Raw genomic sequence first — 18983 nt, 5'->3', positions numbered from 1 at the left:
TGCGGGGGAGGGGGGGGGGCAGCAGAGTAATTCTTTGCACAGGGCAGTAAAAAAGCTAGCACAAGCCCTGAATATCATGAGAAGGGGATAAATTGGATTGTGATTCCAATTGCCACTAAAATAATATAAGGAGAAAACATTTTTTCATGATTAGTTTTCTCTTAAATGGGACTTGATTTCTCCTTTATAGTTATCTTTCACTCAAATACCTTTCTTTGGGTTAGATTCTTGCTAGCGATTGTTTTTACATTTTTCAAGGCTACTGCACAGACTGATAAGCACATTCAGGCCGATACAATACATGGTGCTCAGCTGAGCACACTGTTTAACCCACATGTTTTGGACGCAAGGCCACATCCCCTTATACTATAAGGGGTTTAGTGCATCCAAAACTTGCGTCCAACCCCCCGTTAAACTAATAGCACTCATTACATGCAAATGCATGTATTTGCCCCAGATCAAACAAAAAAATAAAAGTGCGCCCAAAAAGTTATGTTACATAGTTAAAAATGGCACAAAGAAAAAACACCCAAACAAGAATCATGTCACATTTTCTTAGGACCAGTGCATTTTTCACACACTTAAGTGCAGGTTTTGCTTTACAAGTATCAAACAAATAACTAATCATTTAATAAGAGTTTCAAACAAAATTGTACTGTCAAAATACTGAAAATATTTGCCTGTTGATATTTGGAATGACCATCATCATAAGATGTCCACTGAAACATGCATCAAGGCTTGTAAATTGCTGACCATCTCAATAGGACAATCATTGGTCATGTTAAGATGAAATATTTTTTTACTATGCATATAAAAAATTAAAGAGCAGTCAATTGCCAACCATCCAATAGTCCAAAAAAATTGTCAATAAATAAAAGCAAAACTTATCTTAAAAGTCCAAAGATGTGCAAAGATCTTCTTTTTAAATGCAAGATAAATCACAAGCTGTGGTTAGGTGAGTGAGTCTTTTTTTGCATATTTTGCTGAGTTATATGCCCATATATTTGACCCCTGACACAGAGACTTATATATTGAAATACTTGGCCAGTGTCGGGTTGTAGTTCAATGAAGAGGAACATTTATTTGTGATTTTTTTCTACATTTAAGAAGATCTTTGCATATCTTTAGACTTTTAAGTTAAGTTTTGCCTTTGGATATTGCCAGCTGGCTCATGAAGATGTCTTTGTGTGCCAGGTTTCATTGATTTCTGCATTACTGAGCTGCTGTGCATGATAGTGCATCACAGCAGTTTATTAATGCAGGAATTCAGTACACCTTTCACACATGGCAGACTATGTGTGAAAGTTTAATACTGTGAAGAAGGTATTGTGTGAAATCTTTTGCAAATGTGCAAACTCCTAAATCACCAGTCTTTTTTGCATGTTTCAGGCCATTTTGCACACTTTAGTGTGCATAGGGCTCCCATCTGCAAACTTTCACAGCTTAGTACATCAGTTTCTTAGGGGGTTATTTTCTAAACATTTATCGCGTGCGTTAGGGCCTTATCGCATGCGATACATCCCTAACGCATGCCGGCAGTAGCGTGGCGAATACCACCACCTTTTACGGTGGTGCTATTTGTGTGAAAGGCTGCACCACGGCAGCCAGCGAAATCTCACCGCCGTGGTGCAAACAGCTGTGGCCTTTCCCAGACCCTGCCCCCCCCTTCGCCCCGCCCCCTTTTTCGCTAGCCCTTAGATTGCAAACTCTCTGTGTAGGAACCTACTAACTTTACCTGAATTTATATGTCACCTTGAGTACAGATTTTGAAAGATGAATAATTATATTTGAAATACAAAGCCACATTGCAACATTGGCTGAAATGCACTATTTATACCACTACTTATGCCATCCTAATAAACAGTAAATCACATTACTTCACCCCAATTAGAAAACCTTGAACTGATACTTCTGTATGAGATAAACACATAGTCACAAAGAAGAGGAAAGCACAGTCTGCTACCATGGTAATATAATAAAAGTAGGGACCTTCGTTTCAGTGTCTATTTTATTTTTCCTGGGAATTCCAATGTTCTAACAAAACTAATCTGTGGAAAAATGACTTTTCCACTGATTTTTCTCCTGTGAGATATAACAAAGTCAATTTTCCACTGATTTATTTTGTTATAATATTGAAATTCCCAGGAAAAAATAAAATAAAAAATAAAAATGAAGATTCCTAAATATAAACCATAATATTTTACCCATGTTTACTCTGAATCTGCGTCAGCTGAATATTTGAATGTTATGCATTCAGTTATAGTACATCATCTTTAATTTTTATTAAGCATGCATAGCTAGAACCAAACATTAATGCAGAAGTACCAGCTAGATTCTTCAAAGTATCACCTTAGGTTTTTCTTGGCTCTATTCCTTCCTTTCTGACTTTATTCCTCAGTTTCTTTTTTTTTTTTTTTTTATAATGGGGTAGATTTTCAGACGAGCGCGAACAGCCTACTTTTGTTTGCGCTCCAGGCGCAAACAAAAGTACGCTGGATTTTAGTAGATACGCGCGTAGTCGCGCGTATCTACTAAAATCCTGGATCGGCGCGCGCAAGGCTATCGATTTTGTATAGCCTGCGCGCGCCGAGCCGCGCTGCCTCCCCCCGTTCCCTCCAAGGCCGCTCCGAAATCGGAGCGGCCTCGGAGGGAACTTTCCTTTGCCCTCCCCTCACCTTACCCTCCCTTCCCCTACCTAACCCACCCACCCGGCCCTGTCTACACCCCCCCCTTACCGTTGTCGGGGGATTTACGCCTCCCGGAGGGAGACGTAAATCCCCGCGCGCCAGCGGGCCTGCTGCGCGCCGGGCCGCGACCTGGGGGCGGGTACGGAGGGCGCGGCCACGCCCCCGGGCCGTAGCCACGCCCCGTACCCGCCCCCAAAACGCGGCCGACACGCCCCCGAAACGCCGCGTCGACCGGGCCCGCCCCCCGACACGCCCCCGACACGCCCCCCTCCGAGAACCCCGGGACTTACGCGAGTCCCGGGGCTCTGCGCGCGCCGGGAGGCCTATGTAAAATAGGCTTCCCGGCGCGCAGGGCCCTGCTCGCCTAAATCCGCCCGGTTTTGGGCGGATTTAGGCGAGCAGGGCTCTGAAAATCTACCCCAATGTGTGCATATATGTATATATATATTTTAAATGTATTTACATATTTTTTGTATTTTTAACACTTTTTTTGAATAAGATATGTGTTTGTTTTATTGCGGCCATACCATTTGCTTATAAAATGTAGTTTTCCCCTGAATCTGCTTTGTGCTTCTTTCTTCTACATGCATTAGTATGATGTCTGTGCAAGATCCTGATAAGGAGCAACACAGCAGAATCCTGATTTAGCTTAGATTCATAGGGGCTAGTTGTTACTAAACTGCATTGAAAGGCATGTTAAGTTGTGTTTCTAATGTGAATTATTGCCATAGGTTTAACACACTATTTATTTAAGGTTTTGCACCTTTTATACATTAAAGTATTATGATAATGTTACCATGCTCTTTTAATACACAAATCTTCATCTGTTGAGGTTGGTTAATGTGATCCATGTTACATTTAAATGAGCTGCAGAGCATAATTTTTTCACTTTTATCATCCCATTTGAATTTTAAAGCAAAACTCCACATCAGTAGGAAAAAAGAACATATTAGCAGCATTAAGACAAATATGTTAACACTGCTTCAACATGGATTAAGAGATTTGGTACATAGGTCCTGTAGGGATGTGAGTGGTCATGCTGATGCTGAAGCTTTCAAAATCTTTGACCGCCAACATATCCACAGAAGTGAAACATACATCAGAGTATAAAAAACATTGATAGGCTTTAAGAATTTCAATGCTTTGAATTCCAGCTAAAATCATAAAAGAAATATTTGTGGGTACACTTGCCTCAACAAGTGCCTTGTCTTTCTCCCCCAATAGTATTGCCCTTTACCTCTTCAAAACTATTTGGCAAAATGTTACTTAACAGAAACCCATCCTACTTCCTCATATACAACCCAATCTAATCCCATTGCATGCACCTCAACATTAAGTGCTCAGCCACATTATAAGCTATGATTTCAAAGCCTCTGAATTCCATGACATACTAATAACCAAACTCCACATGGATAGACAGCAAATGAAAAGTGTGTGATGTCATTAAAAAAATATGAACTAACAATGCATATTTGTTTTCTGTATCTGATTTAAAAAAAAAAAAAGCATACAATCAGTTGCAACTAGACTCCACCACTACCCAGAGTCCATTATACTGCATGCTGAAACAAGGCAAAAAATGAATCTTGACATCATTGTACTGGCTGCTCAAAAAAGAGAAATGAAGGATCTTGCTAAATACAGCAACTCAACATCATTGTTTTTTCTGTGGGTAGCAAAGACCAAAGATTTTCATAGTTTAACCAAAACTATTCCGCAGATTTCTTGTTTCTGATCTAGGGTGCACATACCTCAAACCATTGTCCATGTGACTGCATTTTCAGGATAACACAGGGATCTGGCTTGGAAAGTGCATCTCGGTCTGATATCCCCTTGCAAGTCACTCGCAGCTCGACCTTAGTAAGGCAGGGACTGCTAAAGATTCCAAGTGTATTGGCCGCTGATTCATAGATGTTACTCATTTTCTGCATGTTATTCTGTTCCTGTGAAAAGACAAGAGGCAAGGCAGAAATTATATACTGAGGACACCTGAACTAATGGCACAATAGAACCTTTTTAGAGACAGAAAAAAGGCAGTGCATAACAAATTTCAACATATTCAAAACATTTATCTAAAAATAAATATTTACTAAATAAATTAGTAACAATTCAAAACAATATCATTTTTATTCCAAATATAAAATTTCATATAAAAATTATTTCCCACAAAAACATACATTAAATATTATACATCAAGACATAAATAATACAAAGATAATATTACAAACATTTAACAAAAAACATAAGCAACAAAGGTCAATCTCAATCAACCTTCAACCCTCCCTCAACAAATCCCTAAAGTATCTAAATAATATATTTTTTACATCTCACCATATCTAACAGTCTTTTTTATACAGGTATATTTACATCTCACCAAAATTGCACAATTTTTTAATTGATGTTAAGACATATCCAAAAATATATCCATTCAAATAAACATAATTTCTTTACCATTCTAATTTACACAGTAAAGTAACTGATTCAGAAAAGGTCCCTTCACCATTCCAAATCCACAGAAATGACCATCCAAAACTGAAAAAAGAATGGGCACTCAAAACAGTATCATACAAAAAGGGGTAGATTTTCAAATAGCGCGCATAGGCGTACTTTTGTTGGCGCTCCAGGCGCCAACAAAAGTACGCTGGATTTTAGTAGATACGCGCAGAGCCGCGCGTATCCGCTAAAATCTGGGATCGGCGCGCGCAAGGCTATCGATTTTGTATAGCCGGCGCGCGCCGAGCCGCGCAGCCTACCCCCGTTCCCTCAGAGGCCGCTCCAAAATCGGAGCGGCCTCGGAGGGAATCCTCTAACGCCCTCCCCTCACCTTCCCCTCCCTTCCTCTACCTAACCCAACCGCCCGGCCCTGTCTAAACCCCATCCTTACCGTTGTCAGGGGATTTACGCCTCCCGGAAGGAGAAGTAAATCCCTGCGCGCCGGGACGCGACCTGGGGGCGGGTACGGAGGGCGCGGCCACGCCCCCGGACCGCCCCGGGCCGTAGCCACGCCCCCGTACCCGCCCCCAAAACGCTGCCGACACGCCCCCTAAACGCCGCGACGACCGGGCCCGCCCCCGACACGCCCCCCTCGGAGAACCCCGGGACTTACGCGAGTCCCGGGGCTCTGCACGCGCCGGTAGGCCTATGTAAAATAGGCTCACCGGCGCGCAGGGCCCTGCTCGCCTAAATCCGCCCGGTTTTGGGCAGATTTAGGCGAGCAGGGCTCTGAAAATCCGCCCCAAAGGTAATACTGCAAATATTACATCAGGCTCTAAAACACCAATGGGAAAAAATATATCACCATTCTTCATAAAACCTCAAACAATAAAAATCAAAAAATATAAAACTTTAATCATAATAGTAAAATCATACTAATAAAAAAATAAATAAATATTTCAAAACAGCTAATGAGTGGAACAACAACCTATAATCTAAAACTTATTTTAAAATTTCCAAATACCACAAAAATATTTCAAAGCAGTGGACACATCAAATAATGACAAAAATTAAAACTAATAAGCATAAAAACAAATTCTCTGCTCTCCAAAACAGGGAACTTTCAATTTCCTTTCCAGATACCCTGAGATTGTAGTGGATTAGACGAGGGAGAGGGGGTTTATTGTGCACAGACTTTCTCCTCTCTTACACATACTCCCTCTTTCATGCACTTTTTCTTCCTCTAGAAGTACAAGTGGCAGCAGCAGCCTCCTTCTTCAGTTTTGGTAGCTGATGGGCACGTCCTCTTTCTTCAGGCAGTAGAGATACATTGCTCTGCTTTCTGCTTCTAATGGGGTCAATATCCACCAATGAAGGAGGGTGCATGACTATTTGTTCAATCATATTAAATTTTAGAGGGCCAAAGAGGAGAGAATACAAGCCAATTATGGTATGACTGCAGCAGACTTCCAAAAAAAGCTGGGATAACCTGCACGGATTAGTCATAATTAGTACCTTTACATCAGTGGTACTGTTGCATTATGCTGCCAAAAAGGCTTGAGTGACTGGCCCATAACCACCATGGTTATAACCCTCACAACAATGAGCATGATTTGGTCAGATAGATGGTAGTGGTAGGAACAGTGTGGAAAGGTCAGGTAAAAAAAACATGCAGGGGAGTTGGTGTTGGTTTAAGTATTGGGAATCTATCTGCTCATCGAACCAAAGTGGGTAGAAAATCAGAAAGGAAGATAGCTGGGCAGCCTGGATGAGTCAACTGATTTTTATCTGCTATCATTAATTTTGCCTGGAGGAACCCCTGCAGTCTATTGTTTGATTTAGAGTAACTGCCTTTTAACAATGGCCTGTTACTGGCAGAAATAGGATCATTAAAGAAGATGTATGTGCTTAAATGGAGATGAAGTAGAAGTCTAGGAAGCTTCAGCAATAACTCATGCAAAAAAATGTTTAGTGTCTGAGTCAGTAAAAATGTCATATGCACAGTAAAACACCACTCGGTGGGGCATGCAATATGTTTTACTGGTTGCAAGTTACATTTCTGACATGTTAGCGTGGCCACAGCAGTATCATGTATAGTAACAACAGTAACTATACTGTGCACGCTAGCTACCTGATAAAATCCCCTGGGCAAACCAGCTCAAATAAAAGGGGCAGGTTAGCACCTTGGGTCCCGGCCACCTCCTCAGGACAGGAATACTTCTCCAGGCAGCCCTCTGAAGTGAGAGCATCCCATTTCTTTAGCTCCTTTCCTGTGCAGAGAAAGAACTCACTCCAGCACCACTCTTTGAAGAGGCAGACTGCAGAATGAACCCCAGGACTGACTCCTCAGTACCTCATCTGCATTCACTTGGGCAGAAGGGTTTTGATAAATCAATGACACCCCCCACTGGGGAGTGTTTAACTTCTAAAACGCATCTACTCCAGTATGACATCACTCACAGAGTTGCAATCACTCACTGTATATCATCAATGGGCAACTACTCTCGTGTTTTACACAAGTTACATTACAGCACTGATTGCTCATCACATTGTGTCATCTATATAATACAGTGCTCTTGTGAAATCGTCAGTTCAGTGTGTTGTGGCAGTCAAAAAAGCAAACTGAATGTTGGGAATTATTAGAAAGGGAATGGTGAATAAAACGGAAAATGTCATAATGCCTCAGTATCGCTCCATGGTGAGACCGCACCTTGAATACTGTGTACTATTCTGGTCGCTGCATCTCAAAAAAGATATAATTGCGATGGAGAAGGTACAGAGAAGGGCGACCAAAATGATAAAGGGAATGGAACAGTTCCCCTATGAGAAAAGACTAAAGAGGTTAGGACTTTTCAGCTTGGAGAAGAGATGGCTGAGGGGGGATATGATAGAGGTGTTTAAAATCATGAGAGGTCTAGAACGGGTAGATGTGAATCGGTTTTATACTCTTTCGGATAGTAGAAAGACTAGGGGGCACTCCATGAAGTTAGCATGTGGCACATTTAAAACTAATTGGAGAAAGTTCTTTTTCACTCAACGCACAATTAAACTCTGGAATTTGTTGCCAGAAGATGTGGTTAGTGCAGTTAGTATAGCTGTGTTTAAAAAAGGACTGGATAAGTTCTTGGAGAAGAAGTCCATTACCTGCTATTAATTAAGTTGACTTAGATAATAACCACTGCTATTACTAGCAATGGTAACATGGAATAGACTTAGTTTTTGAGTACTTGCCAGGTTCTTATGGCCTGGATTGGCCACTGTTGGAAACAGGATGCTGGGCTTGATGGACCCTTGGTCTGACCCAGTATGTCATGTTCTTATGTTCTTATGTTCTTAATGTATGTGGGCAAAACTAAACAACCTATTAAGTCTCGTCTCATAGAGCATCGGAACTGTATCTCTACAGATAAGTTGTCTGCTTCACTGGCTCCACATTTCAAAGAGAAGGGTCATACATTTGAAGATCTGTGGTGGTTCACAGATGATCAGGTTCACCAATCAAGGCGAAGGGGAGATAAGAACATAAGAAGATAAGACGATATTCTATGCTCGTTACCTGAATGGGAATTGAAGTGGATACGTTGTCTTAATATCTTATACCCACATGGACTTGATATGGAATGAGATTCTGTTTTTTAGGTAAAAGATTGTTGTTTATCATTTGACATTGATAAAGACATCTTAAGAGTTATTGATTGTTTTATGTGTTCCATATTATAGCTGAATAGATATTTAAACAAGGGCTCTTTTCCTCTTCATCTCATGTTAATTCCTGGCTTTGGATCTTGAGTGGGCAAAGCAATAGCCCCAGTTTCACTGCTACTGCATTCATATTCACAATATTTTTTGTTTTGAATCCATGGTTTTTGTATTAATAATAATAATAATAATAATATATAATAAAGCAATTGATAACCATCTCCTGCTGTGTCTATCTATATTTTGAATGTCTGAGAAGTCTGGCAGGTTGCCAAATACATGAAATTTGTAAATCTTACTCCCCAGGATCCTGTTTATAGTGCACTATCTTTTATTCCAAAAGATTTTGGAATGTTTACTCTGGCATAAATGTAGCAGATTTCTCTTATTTGAAACAAGACCAATATTTTCCATGGGTGGAGATTTCTGCCCACTATAATTTGTCAAGCATCCAGTACCATCTGTTTATTATCTTAAATGATAAACATTTTGTTCTGGCATGACTTGTGTCATTTCCATTGTTCACCTGTGATTATTTCCCATTGCCTCTTATTCCTTTCCTGCATATCTTTGGGATGTATTTATGCACAGAGTTTTTGATCTTAGGTGGTTACAAAGTGTACATTTAGATCTTTATTTTCTAGCTAATTAGAGGTTCATTGCGGGTCCTAAAAGCTGGTATTGCTGTTTTTAAATTGCTGCAGCGTTCCTTGGGTAAATGTTTTGATTAATTCATTGGTTTTTATTAGGGATGTGAATCGTTTTTCAATGATTAAAATTATCGTCCGATAATGTTTATATCGTCTTAAATCGTTATAGAACACGATACAATAGAAATTCTAACGATTTATCGTTAAAAATCGTTAAATCGTGTTAGTGCGCACTAACTCGAGTTAGTGCGCACTAACTCCCCGTTAGTGCGCACTAACTCGATTTAGTGCGCACTAACTGAAAATGATACAAATAAACACTTTCCAGGTCACTGAAGGTCAGTTAGGAATGAATATGTGTTCCTATTGGCTGGCTGCCCTCTTATCTATTGATGTTACCAAGGTTACCACTGAGGTGATGGTTGGGGGGATGGGAAATGGAACTGGAAACTAACGAACACCAACAGAAAATGAAACAAAGTGTTCACACTTCCCAGGTCAGTAAAGGTCACTTAGGAATGAATATGTATGTATGTATTCCTATTGGCTGGCTGTGCTCTTATCTATTGATGTTACCAAGGCTAATACTGAGGTAATGGTTGGGGGGATGTGAAATGGAAACAGTTGGAAGCTTGACAAAAAAAGTAATGTAATGATCAGCACTCACGTGACTAGAACTTGTTTGTTTATTATTTTTGTTAGCAGGCACCTGAAATGCTAGTGCATGTTGAATTTGCCAATCACTGTGCATTTTAGAAAGGTGGTCCTGGCTGGAACTGTACACAGTTCAAATATATGTAATTGATTGTTGGTAAGTGTATTTTTTAAGTAGCCACACTGGCACAAGTATGTTTACTTTTCCTCCTACTTAACTCACTAGCTCAGCTTTGTAAGAAGGGCTTCTCTGCTTGTGTGTTGTTTTTGTTTGGTGTGAGGAGAGCAGAAACATCAGATCTTTATTCAATCTACTACAGTCATCTCTTACAGTGCCCTATCCCTATTAATACCAGGAGTGTTGTGATCTTCCTGCACACAGTGCCCTAGCGCTGAGACCAGTCTGAGACAGCTCCCTCCCTGCATTACTAGTGAGAGGCTGGCTTCACAGACAGGGGGGAGCTGCCTGACCCTCACTCCTGACTTCCCCCATGTCCCAGCTAGTGAATGGTGTGTGGGTGAGGGGGGGGGGGAGGATGGTGAAGTCTGAGACAGCTCCCTCCCTGCATTACTAGTGAGAGGCTGGCTTCACAGACAGGGGGGAGCTGCCTGACCCTCACTCCTGACTTCCCCCATGTCCCAGCTAGTGAATGGTGTGTGGGTGAGGGGGGGGGAGGATGGTGAAGTCTGAGACAGCTCCCTCCCTGCATTACTAGTGAGAGGCTGGCTTCACAGACAGGGGGGAGCTGCCTGACCCTCACTCCTGACTTCCCCCATGTCCCAGCTAGTGAATGGTGTGTGGGTGAGGGGGGGGGGGGGAGGATGGTGAAGTCTGAGACAGCTCCCTCCCTGCATTACTAGTGAGAGGCTGGCTTCACAGACAGGGGGAGCTGCCTGACCCTCACTCCTGACTTCCCCCATGTCCCAGCTAGTGAATGGTGTGTGGGTGAGGGGGGGGGGGGGGAGGATGGTGAAGTCTGAGACAGCTCCCTCCCTGCATTACTAGTGAGAGGCTGGCTTCACAGACAGGGGGGAGCTGCCTGACCCTCACTCCTGACTTCCCCCATGTCCCAGCTAGTGAATGGTGTGTGGGTGAGGGGGGGGGAGGATGGTGAAGTCTGAGACAGCTCCCTCCCTGCATTACTAGTGAGAGGCTGGCTTCACAGACAGGGGGGAGCTGCCTGACCCTCACTCCTGACTTCCCCCATGTCCCAGCTAGTGAATGGTGTGTGGGTGAGGGGGGGGGGGGGAGGATGGTGAAGTCTGAGACAGCTCCCTCCCTGCATTACTAGTGAGAGGCTGGCTTCACAGACAGGGGGGAGCTGCCTGACCCTCACTCCTGACTTCCCCCATGTCCCAGCTAGTGAATGGTGTGTGGGTGAGGGGGGGGGGGGGAGGATGGTGAAGTCTGAGACAGCTCCCTCCCTGCATTACTAGTGAGAGGCTGGCTTCACAGACAGGGGGGAGCTGCCTGACCCTCACTCCTGACTTCCCCCATGTCCCAGCTAGTGAATGGTGTGTGGGTGAGGGGGGGGGAGGATGGTGAAGTCTGAGACAGCTCCCTCCCTGCATTACTAGTGAGAGGCTGGCTTCACAGACAGGGGGGAGCTGCCTGACCCTCACTCCTCCGGGGTATTGTGATCTTCCTGCACACAGTGCCCTATCCCTGATACCAGGGGTGTTGTGATCTTCCTGCATGCAGTGCCCTATCCCTATTAATACCAGGAGTGTTGTGATCTTCCTGCATGCAGTGCCCTATCCCTATTAATACCAGGAGTGTTGTGATCTTCCTGCATGCAGTGCCCTATCCCTGATACCGGGATGTGTGCAAGAAGATCACAACACCCCCGGTATCAGGAATAGGGCACTGTGTGCAGGAAGATCACAACACCCCCAGTATCAGGAATAGGGCACTGTGTGCAGGAAGATCACAACACCCCTGGTATTAGGGATAGGGCACTGTGTGCAGGAAGATCACAACACTCCTGGTATTAATAGGGATAGGGCACTGTGTGCAGGAAGATCACAATACCCCTGGTATCAGGGTTAGGGCACAAGTTCTAGTCACATTGACTGATCACATTACTTGTTTTGTCAAGCTACCAACTGTTTCCATTTCCCATCCCCCATATACTGTCAGTAGGAAGCTTGGTAACATGAATAAATAAGAGGGCAGCCAATAGGAATACATATTCATTCCTAAACTGACCTTAACTGACCTGAAAAGTGTCAAATTGTATCATTTTCAGTTAGTGCGCACTAACTCCCGTTAGTGCGCACTAATCGGAAAAAACGATTTTTAACGATTTTTTAACTAAAAAATCGTGCCTAAGACGATTTTCTTGCCCTGCCACACGATTTCTATCGTTAAGACGATATGGAAAACGATTCACATCCCTAGTTTTTATGCTGTTGCTCTTCTTCCCATTCAGAGCTACAGCTGCCGATGACCCTTAACCACGTGGCTCACACTGAGTTTGAGCCCCCCCCCCCCGGCTTCCATACTCCACGCTGTTCTTTCGAGCATAGGAAAATCTCCCCCCCCCCCCTGCACACCAAGCTACGATTCACTATGAGTTACATGGGTTAGTAATGTCAGCTGCAGCAGACCCCCCCCCCCCCCCACCAAATCAGAAAAAAGGAGCAGCTGAAGAGGCATCCACACCTCTGCCCCCTCCAACAAGTCAGCCAGTCTCTGCCCACCACTCCCCCACAATAAGCTTCTCCCCTTCCAATCAGTCAGCCAGCCTGTTCCCCGCAGCCAGCCATGCCACTGCCCACCTTCCCCTGCTGTTTGCAGTCTTTCTTGGCACTACACCCCAGAGAAACTCCTGCCTTATGGCACTGAATGACATTAAGCGAGCTAAAAACTAATAAGCCTGTTTTTCACATGGGGGGAGGGATTCTATAGGTTTCCATTATTCATTTATTTATTTATTTTATTTATTTATTTAAGTCTTTTATATACCGCGGTCGTTGGGAACATCTCATCGGTTAACAGAAAACAGAATGCATCACCAAGGCTTTACAATAAACTGTGCAATACGGGAATACAATACAACAAGTTAAATAGAAGATCAAATTGCAAAAGAGAACTAATTGGGGGGGGGAGGGACCAAGAGCTAGGGGGAGAGCATAAAATGGATTAGCAAGAAGATGACCTGCGTGCTAATTTGCAGCAGGCGGGGGGCAGATAGGCCTTGGGATGAGTTTACAAAGGGATAAGCTAGGTACCCTGGCGGCTATATCAAACATACAACGAGGATCAGTCACCCTGAGATTGTGATAGATTAGACTTGGATGAGGGCGCACAAGCTTTAACCTCTTACAATCTCTCTGTGTTATACACACACCCCACATAGGCACTCTCTGACTCTCACATACACTCTCTCATATACAGTTACTCTCTTGCACATATACACACACATACACACACACACATACATCCTCAGGGACTCATACACAGGCATGCACACACACATAATTACTCTCGTTCACACACACACACACACAGGCTCCCTCTCTCTCTCTCTCTCACATACACAAACAGGCGCTCTCACTCTCTCATACAAGCACAGGCAGGTACTCTCCATCATTCTCACACACAGGCAATCTCTCTCACACACATATATACACACAGGCATTCTTATATATGCACATACACACAGGCAGCCACTCTCACACACACACAGGTACTCTCACTCTCACACACATGTCAAGCCCCTCCTAAAAAAACCAACACTAGACCCTAAAGACCCCGCTAACTTCCGCCCTATCTCTAACCTGCCCTTCCTATCCAAAATTATGGAAAAGATTGTAAACATCCAACTTACAGAATATCTAGAAAGCAACAACATTCTGCATCCAGCCCAATACGGCTTCCGTAAATACCTCAATACAGAAACCCTCCTGCTCTCCCTCACGGACCACTTACTCATAGGCATGGACCGAGGCAACTGTTACCTCCTCGCCCTACTCGACATCTCAGCTGCCTTTGATACCATCAACCATAACCTCCTCATCAACCGGCTATCCGAAATAGGCATCTCAGGCCTAGCCCTACTATGGTTTAAATCCTACTTATCTAACAGAAAGTTCTCCATCAAGATAGGAAACGCCAACTCCACACTCTATCCCTTGTCTCAAGGTGTCCCACAAGGCTCCTCCCTCTCCTCCACCCTTTTCAACATTTATCTCACACCTCTATGTCAGCTCCTCACAGACCTCGGCCTCAAATTCTACCTCTATGCAGATGACGTTCAAATCGTCATTCCCATTCACAACTCTCTCTCAGATGCCCTTGCCTTCTGGAACACATGTCTTGCCAACATCAATTACTTCCTCACCAACATCCACCTCGCTCTAAACTCCTCCAAAACAGAGCTGCTCCTTATCTCTCCTCACCTCCCTCCCAAACCACCGATCTCCAACGATCCAGCTTTCAACGTCATAACACCCCAACCCACAGTAAGAGACCTTGGGGTTATCATAGATCAACAACTCAATCTCAAAAAACAGATCAACTCCATCCTCAAAGAAGGTTTCTTCAAGCTTCACATCCTGAAGAAACTCAGACCCCTCCTCCACTATCATGACTTCCGCACCGTCGTCCAAGCCACCCTTTCCTCAAAGCTGGACTACTGTAATGCCCTCTTCCTTGGCCTACCCTCCTCCACCACCAAGCCCTTACAAATGCTCCAGAATGCCATCGCCAGGGTCATCACCAACTCAAGGAAAGCTGATCACATTACCCCAATACTCAAAGAACTCCACTGGCTCCCCATCGCATCCCGAATTCTCTTCAAAATTCTAACCATAGTGCACAAGTCCATCCACTCGCACAATTCCAATTGGTTGGATGAACCCTTTCGTCCTATACGCACTGAACGACCCACTCGCACTGTCAACAAAGGCACCCTCTCCATTCCCCCTTTGAAAAAAGCCCACCTCTCCTCTACTAGGGACCGTGCACTATCCATTGCAGGCCCTAAACAATGGAACGCCCTCCCTACCACTCTCAGGCTAGAGCCATGTTATGCCAAGTTCAGAAAAAAACTTAAAACATGGCTCTTCCGACAAGCCTACCCTGATTAAGTACACCGACTTCTGCAAGTATCTTGCCTACGCCTTGTATATTCCTGTAAATAGTCCGTTGCAGTTTTTATTTATTGCTTTAATTCCTCCACCTCCTGCTCTTTGTATACTCCTCCTTGTTCGCCCTCCCTGTTCATTGTAATTTCTACCTTTAAAGTTACATTGTAAACCGGTATGATGTATGCATACTAATACCGGTATATAAAAGTTTTTAAATAAATAAATAAACATACACACACACATACATACACACAGGCACTCTCACTCTCACACATACAAGCAATTTCTTTCAACACACATATGCAGGTAGGCACTCTCTCTCTCACACACACACATATGCACAGGCAGGTACACTCTCATACACAAGCAGGTAGGCACACACTCTCATACACAGGCAGGCACACACTCTCTCATACACACACATGGGGCTGACATGTCCCATTAGTGAACCAGGCAGTCACCTAGGGCACAAGCCACTAGGAGGCAGCAAAGAGCAGCCATGTGGGGCTGTGAGCAGAGCCCATCCCACTCACGGCTGAGAAGAGTAGAGACTCAGTGGGCCGAGAGCAGAGCCTATCCCACTTGCAGCCGAGAGGAATAGAGACTAGGCAGGCCATGAGCAGCACCCATCCTGCTCGCAGCCGAGAGAAGTAAAGTTTCAGTGGGCTGCGAGCGGCACCTCTCATTGTGTGTATGAATGAGATGGATTGTGTGTGTATGAGAGAGCAATGGTGTTGGAGCCTGTGTAAGGGTGCATGTGTGATTTAGTTTTGAACCAGACAGCCCAGGTTTCCAGCCTGTTGTACAGTATCCAATTACAAGGGTAACTGGACACTGTAAAACATGGTCAGACAAGGCCAGGGGCCAATCAGTGGTGGCAGCCTGGCAACGCTCCAATCACCTGCCTGTTTTCAGGGTTCTGTTTGACTCTCCTCCTCCTTTGCCTCTTTTACAGGTGTGTTGCACTTGTTGCTGTCCTCCTGGGAGTCGCAGAGGAAGAGGAGAGTTGACCCGAGCCCCAAAGACAGGCAGGCAGAATCTGCTTAGGACAAAATCAACAATGGATTTGAAAGAGAAAAAAAAGGAGGGGGGATAGCTGCGGTTGGCCAGCCCCCCCCCCCAAGTGTCTGGTCCTGCTCCATGGAAAAATTGGCAACCATAGTGTGAATGAGACAAGGAACCTAAGTGTGAGTAAGAGTGGGGAGCCTGTCTGAGTGAATGAGATGAGGGCCGGAGCCAGGGCCTGGACCAGGGGAGGGAGGGGAGCAGGCACAAGGCAGAAGGTTTGCCTAGGGCATCTAAAACCCTTGCACCGGCCCTACACACACACATACACACACACACATATTTATTTTATTTATTTATTTAGGGTTTTTATATACCGACATTCTCGATATAAATATCAAATCAGGTCGGTTTCCATAGAACAAAACTGTCGCGGGTAAGGCGTTACATTAAACAGAGTTTTGAACAAAAGAACGTAAATCATTAAATATTAAATATAAAATAGACAACAATAATATACATATACAGGGACAATCTAGACTTCTTTTTCTCTTCTTCGGCCACTGGCTGCTAGAAATGCCGAAGGCCCTGCAGGTCCTCTTCCTCCCTACTGGCTGAGGGAAACACTGGCAGCCACACAGGGCCTCTTCCTTGCCCAGCAGTTGCAGGAAATGGCAACAGCCTCACAGGAACTCTTCCTCACTACCAGCTGTAGGAAATATGGGTGGTCCCACAGGGCATCTTTTTTGGCCACCAGCTACAGAGAAATGCTGGTGGCCTTGCAGGGCCTCTTTTACTGTCAGAATCTGAAGATGCGGAGACTTGAGGCACTGAGGAAGATACTCACAGCATGTGCCCTGTGTATCCAGTACTAATAAAGCCCCCTGAGCCCTTGGCAACAGGCCCAAGGAGGCATCAGCAACAGGGCTGCTGTCATAACATGAAAACATAGGGATCTGCTCCATGGCTTTATTGGCCAATGCCTTCCTGCTCCAGCATATTTCTAATTTGTGATCCCTTATTCTTTTTTTGGGTAAGGATTTTTGTTCTGTGTGAGATACTAGTTTATAGGTTCTGTGTAGGGATCTATAGCAGTCCAGCTTGTTCTGTTATCTCAGTAGGAGGTATATTGGTGTTTTAGCGCCAGACGGAATATCTGCATTGTTGCCTTTTTATACAGGATTGCTGTTGTTTGAGTTCTGCAAGTCAGTGCTATTTTGATGCAGCAGAGTTAATAAAATAGGTTCTAAGTGACATTTTCCAGGTTCTTCTCTTACTTCCCAAAGTGCCTGGTAATGGAGGGCCTTTCTGCCACTGTTACTGAAATGACAACATAATTTGAATTTCTTTTCTATAGTGAAGAGTAAGGGAAACAAATTCAGCCTAGTAAGTCATTTCAGAGATTAACTTCAACCAATATAGCAGGAGTTGTTTTATTTATTTTATTTTTTTTGAACCAGCCACAAAAATCACAGATGACATATTTATCAGACATTGTAACACTTTATCGGGCGGATTTTAAAAGCCCTGCTCGCGTAAATCCGCCTGGATTTACGCGCGCAGAGCCCCGGGACGTGCGTAAGTCCCGGGGGGTTTTTTAGGGGGCGTGTCGGGGGCGGGGCCGAACATCGCGGGGTTTTGGGGGCGGGACACGGCGTTTCGGGGGCGGGCCCGGGTGTGTGGTTTCGGCCCAGGATTTACGCCTCCCTCTGGGAGGCGTAAATCCATGGATAAAGGTGGGGGGGGGGGGGGTTTAGATAGGGCTGGGGGGATGGGTTAGGTAGGGGAAGGGAGGCGAAGGTGAGGGGAGGGCGAAAGAAAGTTCCCTCCGAGGCCGCTCCGATTTCGGAGCGGCCTCGGAGGGAACGGAGGCAGGCTGCGTGGCTCGGCAAGCGCCGGCTGCCCAAAATCGGCAGCCTTGCGCGCGCCAATCCAGGATTTTATAAGATACGCATGGCTACGCGCGTATCTTATAAAATCCAGCGTACTTTTGTTTGCGCCTGGTGCGCTAACAAAAGTATGCGATCGCGCTTTTTTAAAAAATCTACCCCTATATATTTATACACACCAAAGTGTAATATTTAAAAGTATCATATCCAATTATGTGATTTTATAGGATTGTTCTGGGAAAGGAGGTGGCGGCATGATTATCGAGTTTAACTATCAAAATCTCAGTCTTAATTGAAGGTGGGCACAAGGCTGAAGATTCACCTAGGGCAGTGGTTCTATTCTGGGGAACTCCAATCCAGTCAGGTTTTCAGACTATCTACAATAAATAAGCTTATGTGGGAGAAGAGTGGGGGCTGCCACACGGCCTGTTGGTTTGCGGAGATTCACGTGCCCCATGCTGTTTTTATTTCAAGTTTCTGCAGCTATTGCCACTGCATTGAAACAGAGGAGGAAGGAGGGACTGAGAAAGGGGGAGGGAAGTCTGCTGCCAGGGGTGAAGGAGGGCGCTAAAGAAGGGGCTTCTGCGGGGTAGGAAGTAGGAAGACAGAGAGAGAGGTGGTTGCTGCTGGGTTGGGGTTATAGAGGTAAGGGGGATTATTTTGCTGAGAGAGAAAGAGGGCTGCTGGCAGGAGTTGAGGAAAAGAGAGGGTGGTTTCATAAGTCTCCTACCTACAGTTTTTTTTCATAATTGGGTGGTTCCTTGTACAAACTCACTCCAAGTTTCTTCTGAAAGTGGAGTCTGTGTTCCATTAATCAAGCGATTGTGCTACCTACATTCTTTGCAACACCTCATGAGCTCAAAGGAGAATGG

The 18983-nt window shown here is 44.5% G+C and overlaps 1 protein-coding gene across 3 annotated transcripts in view; it reads right to left on the bottom strand.

Moving 5' to 3' along the window:
- CPNE4 (copine 4) overlaps positions 1-18983 on the bottom strand; it is a 988906-nt gene that overhangs the window by 782865 nt on the left and 187058 nt on the right. For all 3 annotated transcript variants that reach the window (XM_029589334.1, XM_029589333.1, XM_029589332.1), the window contains exon 3: positions 4439-4630. In XM_029589334.1, the coding sequence (XP_029445194.1) occupies positions 4439-4618 (180 nt within the window). In that variant the 5' untranslated portion in view covers positions 4619-4630. The remainder of the gene's footprint in view (positions 1-4438; positions 4631-18983) is intronic.

This window comes from Rhinatrema bivittatum, chromosome 2, assembly GCF_901001135.1.
Source record: "Rhinatrema bivittatum chromosome 2, aRhiBiv1.1, whole genome shotgun sequence".
NCBI classification, from domain to species: domain Eukaryota; kingdom Metazoa; phylum Chordata; class Amphibia; order Gymnophiona; family Rhinatrematidae; genus Rhinatrema; species Rhinatrema bivittatum.
The sequence above is the reverse complement of the archived record's forward strand: the minus strand, read 5'-3'. Positions and strand labels throughout refer to the sequence as shown.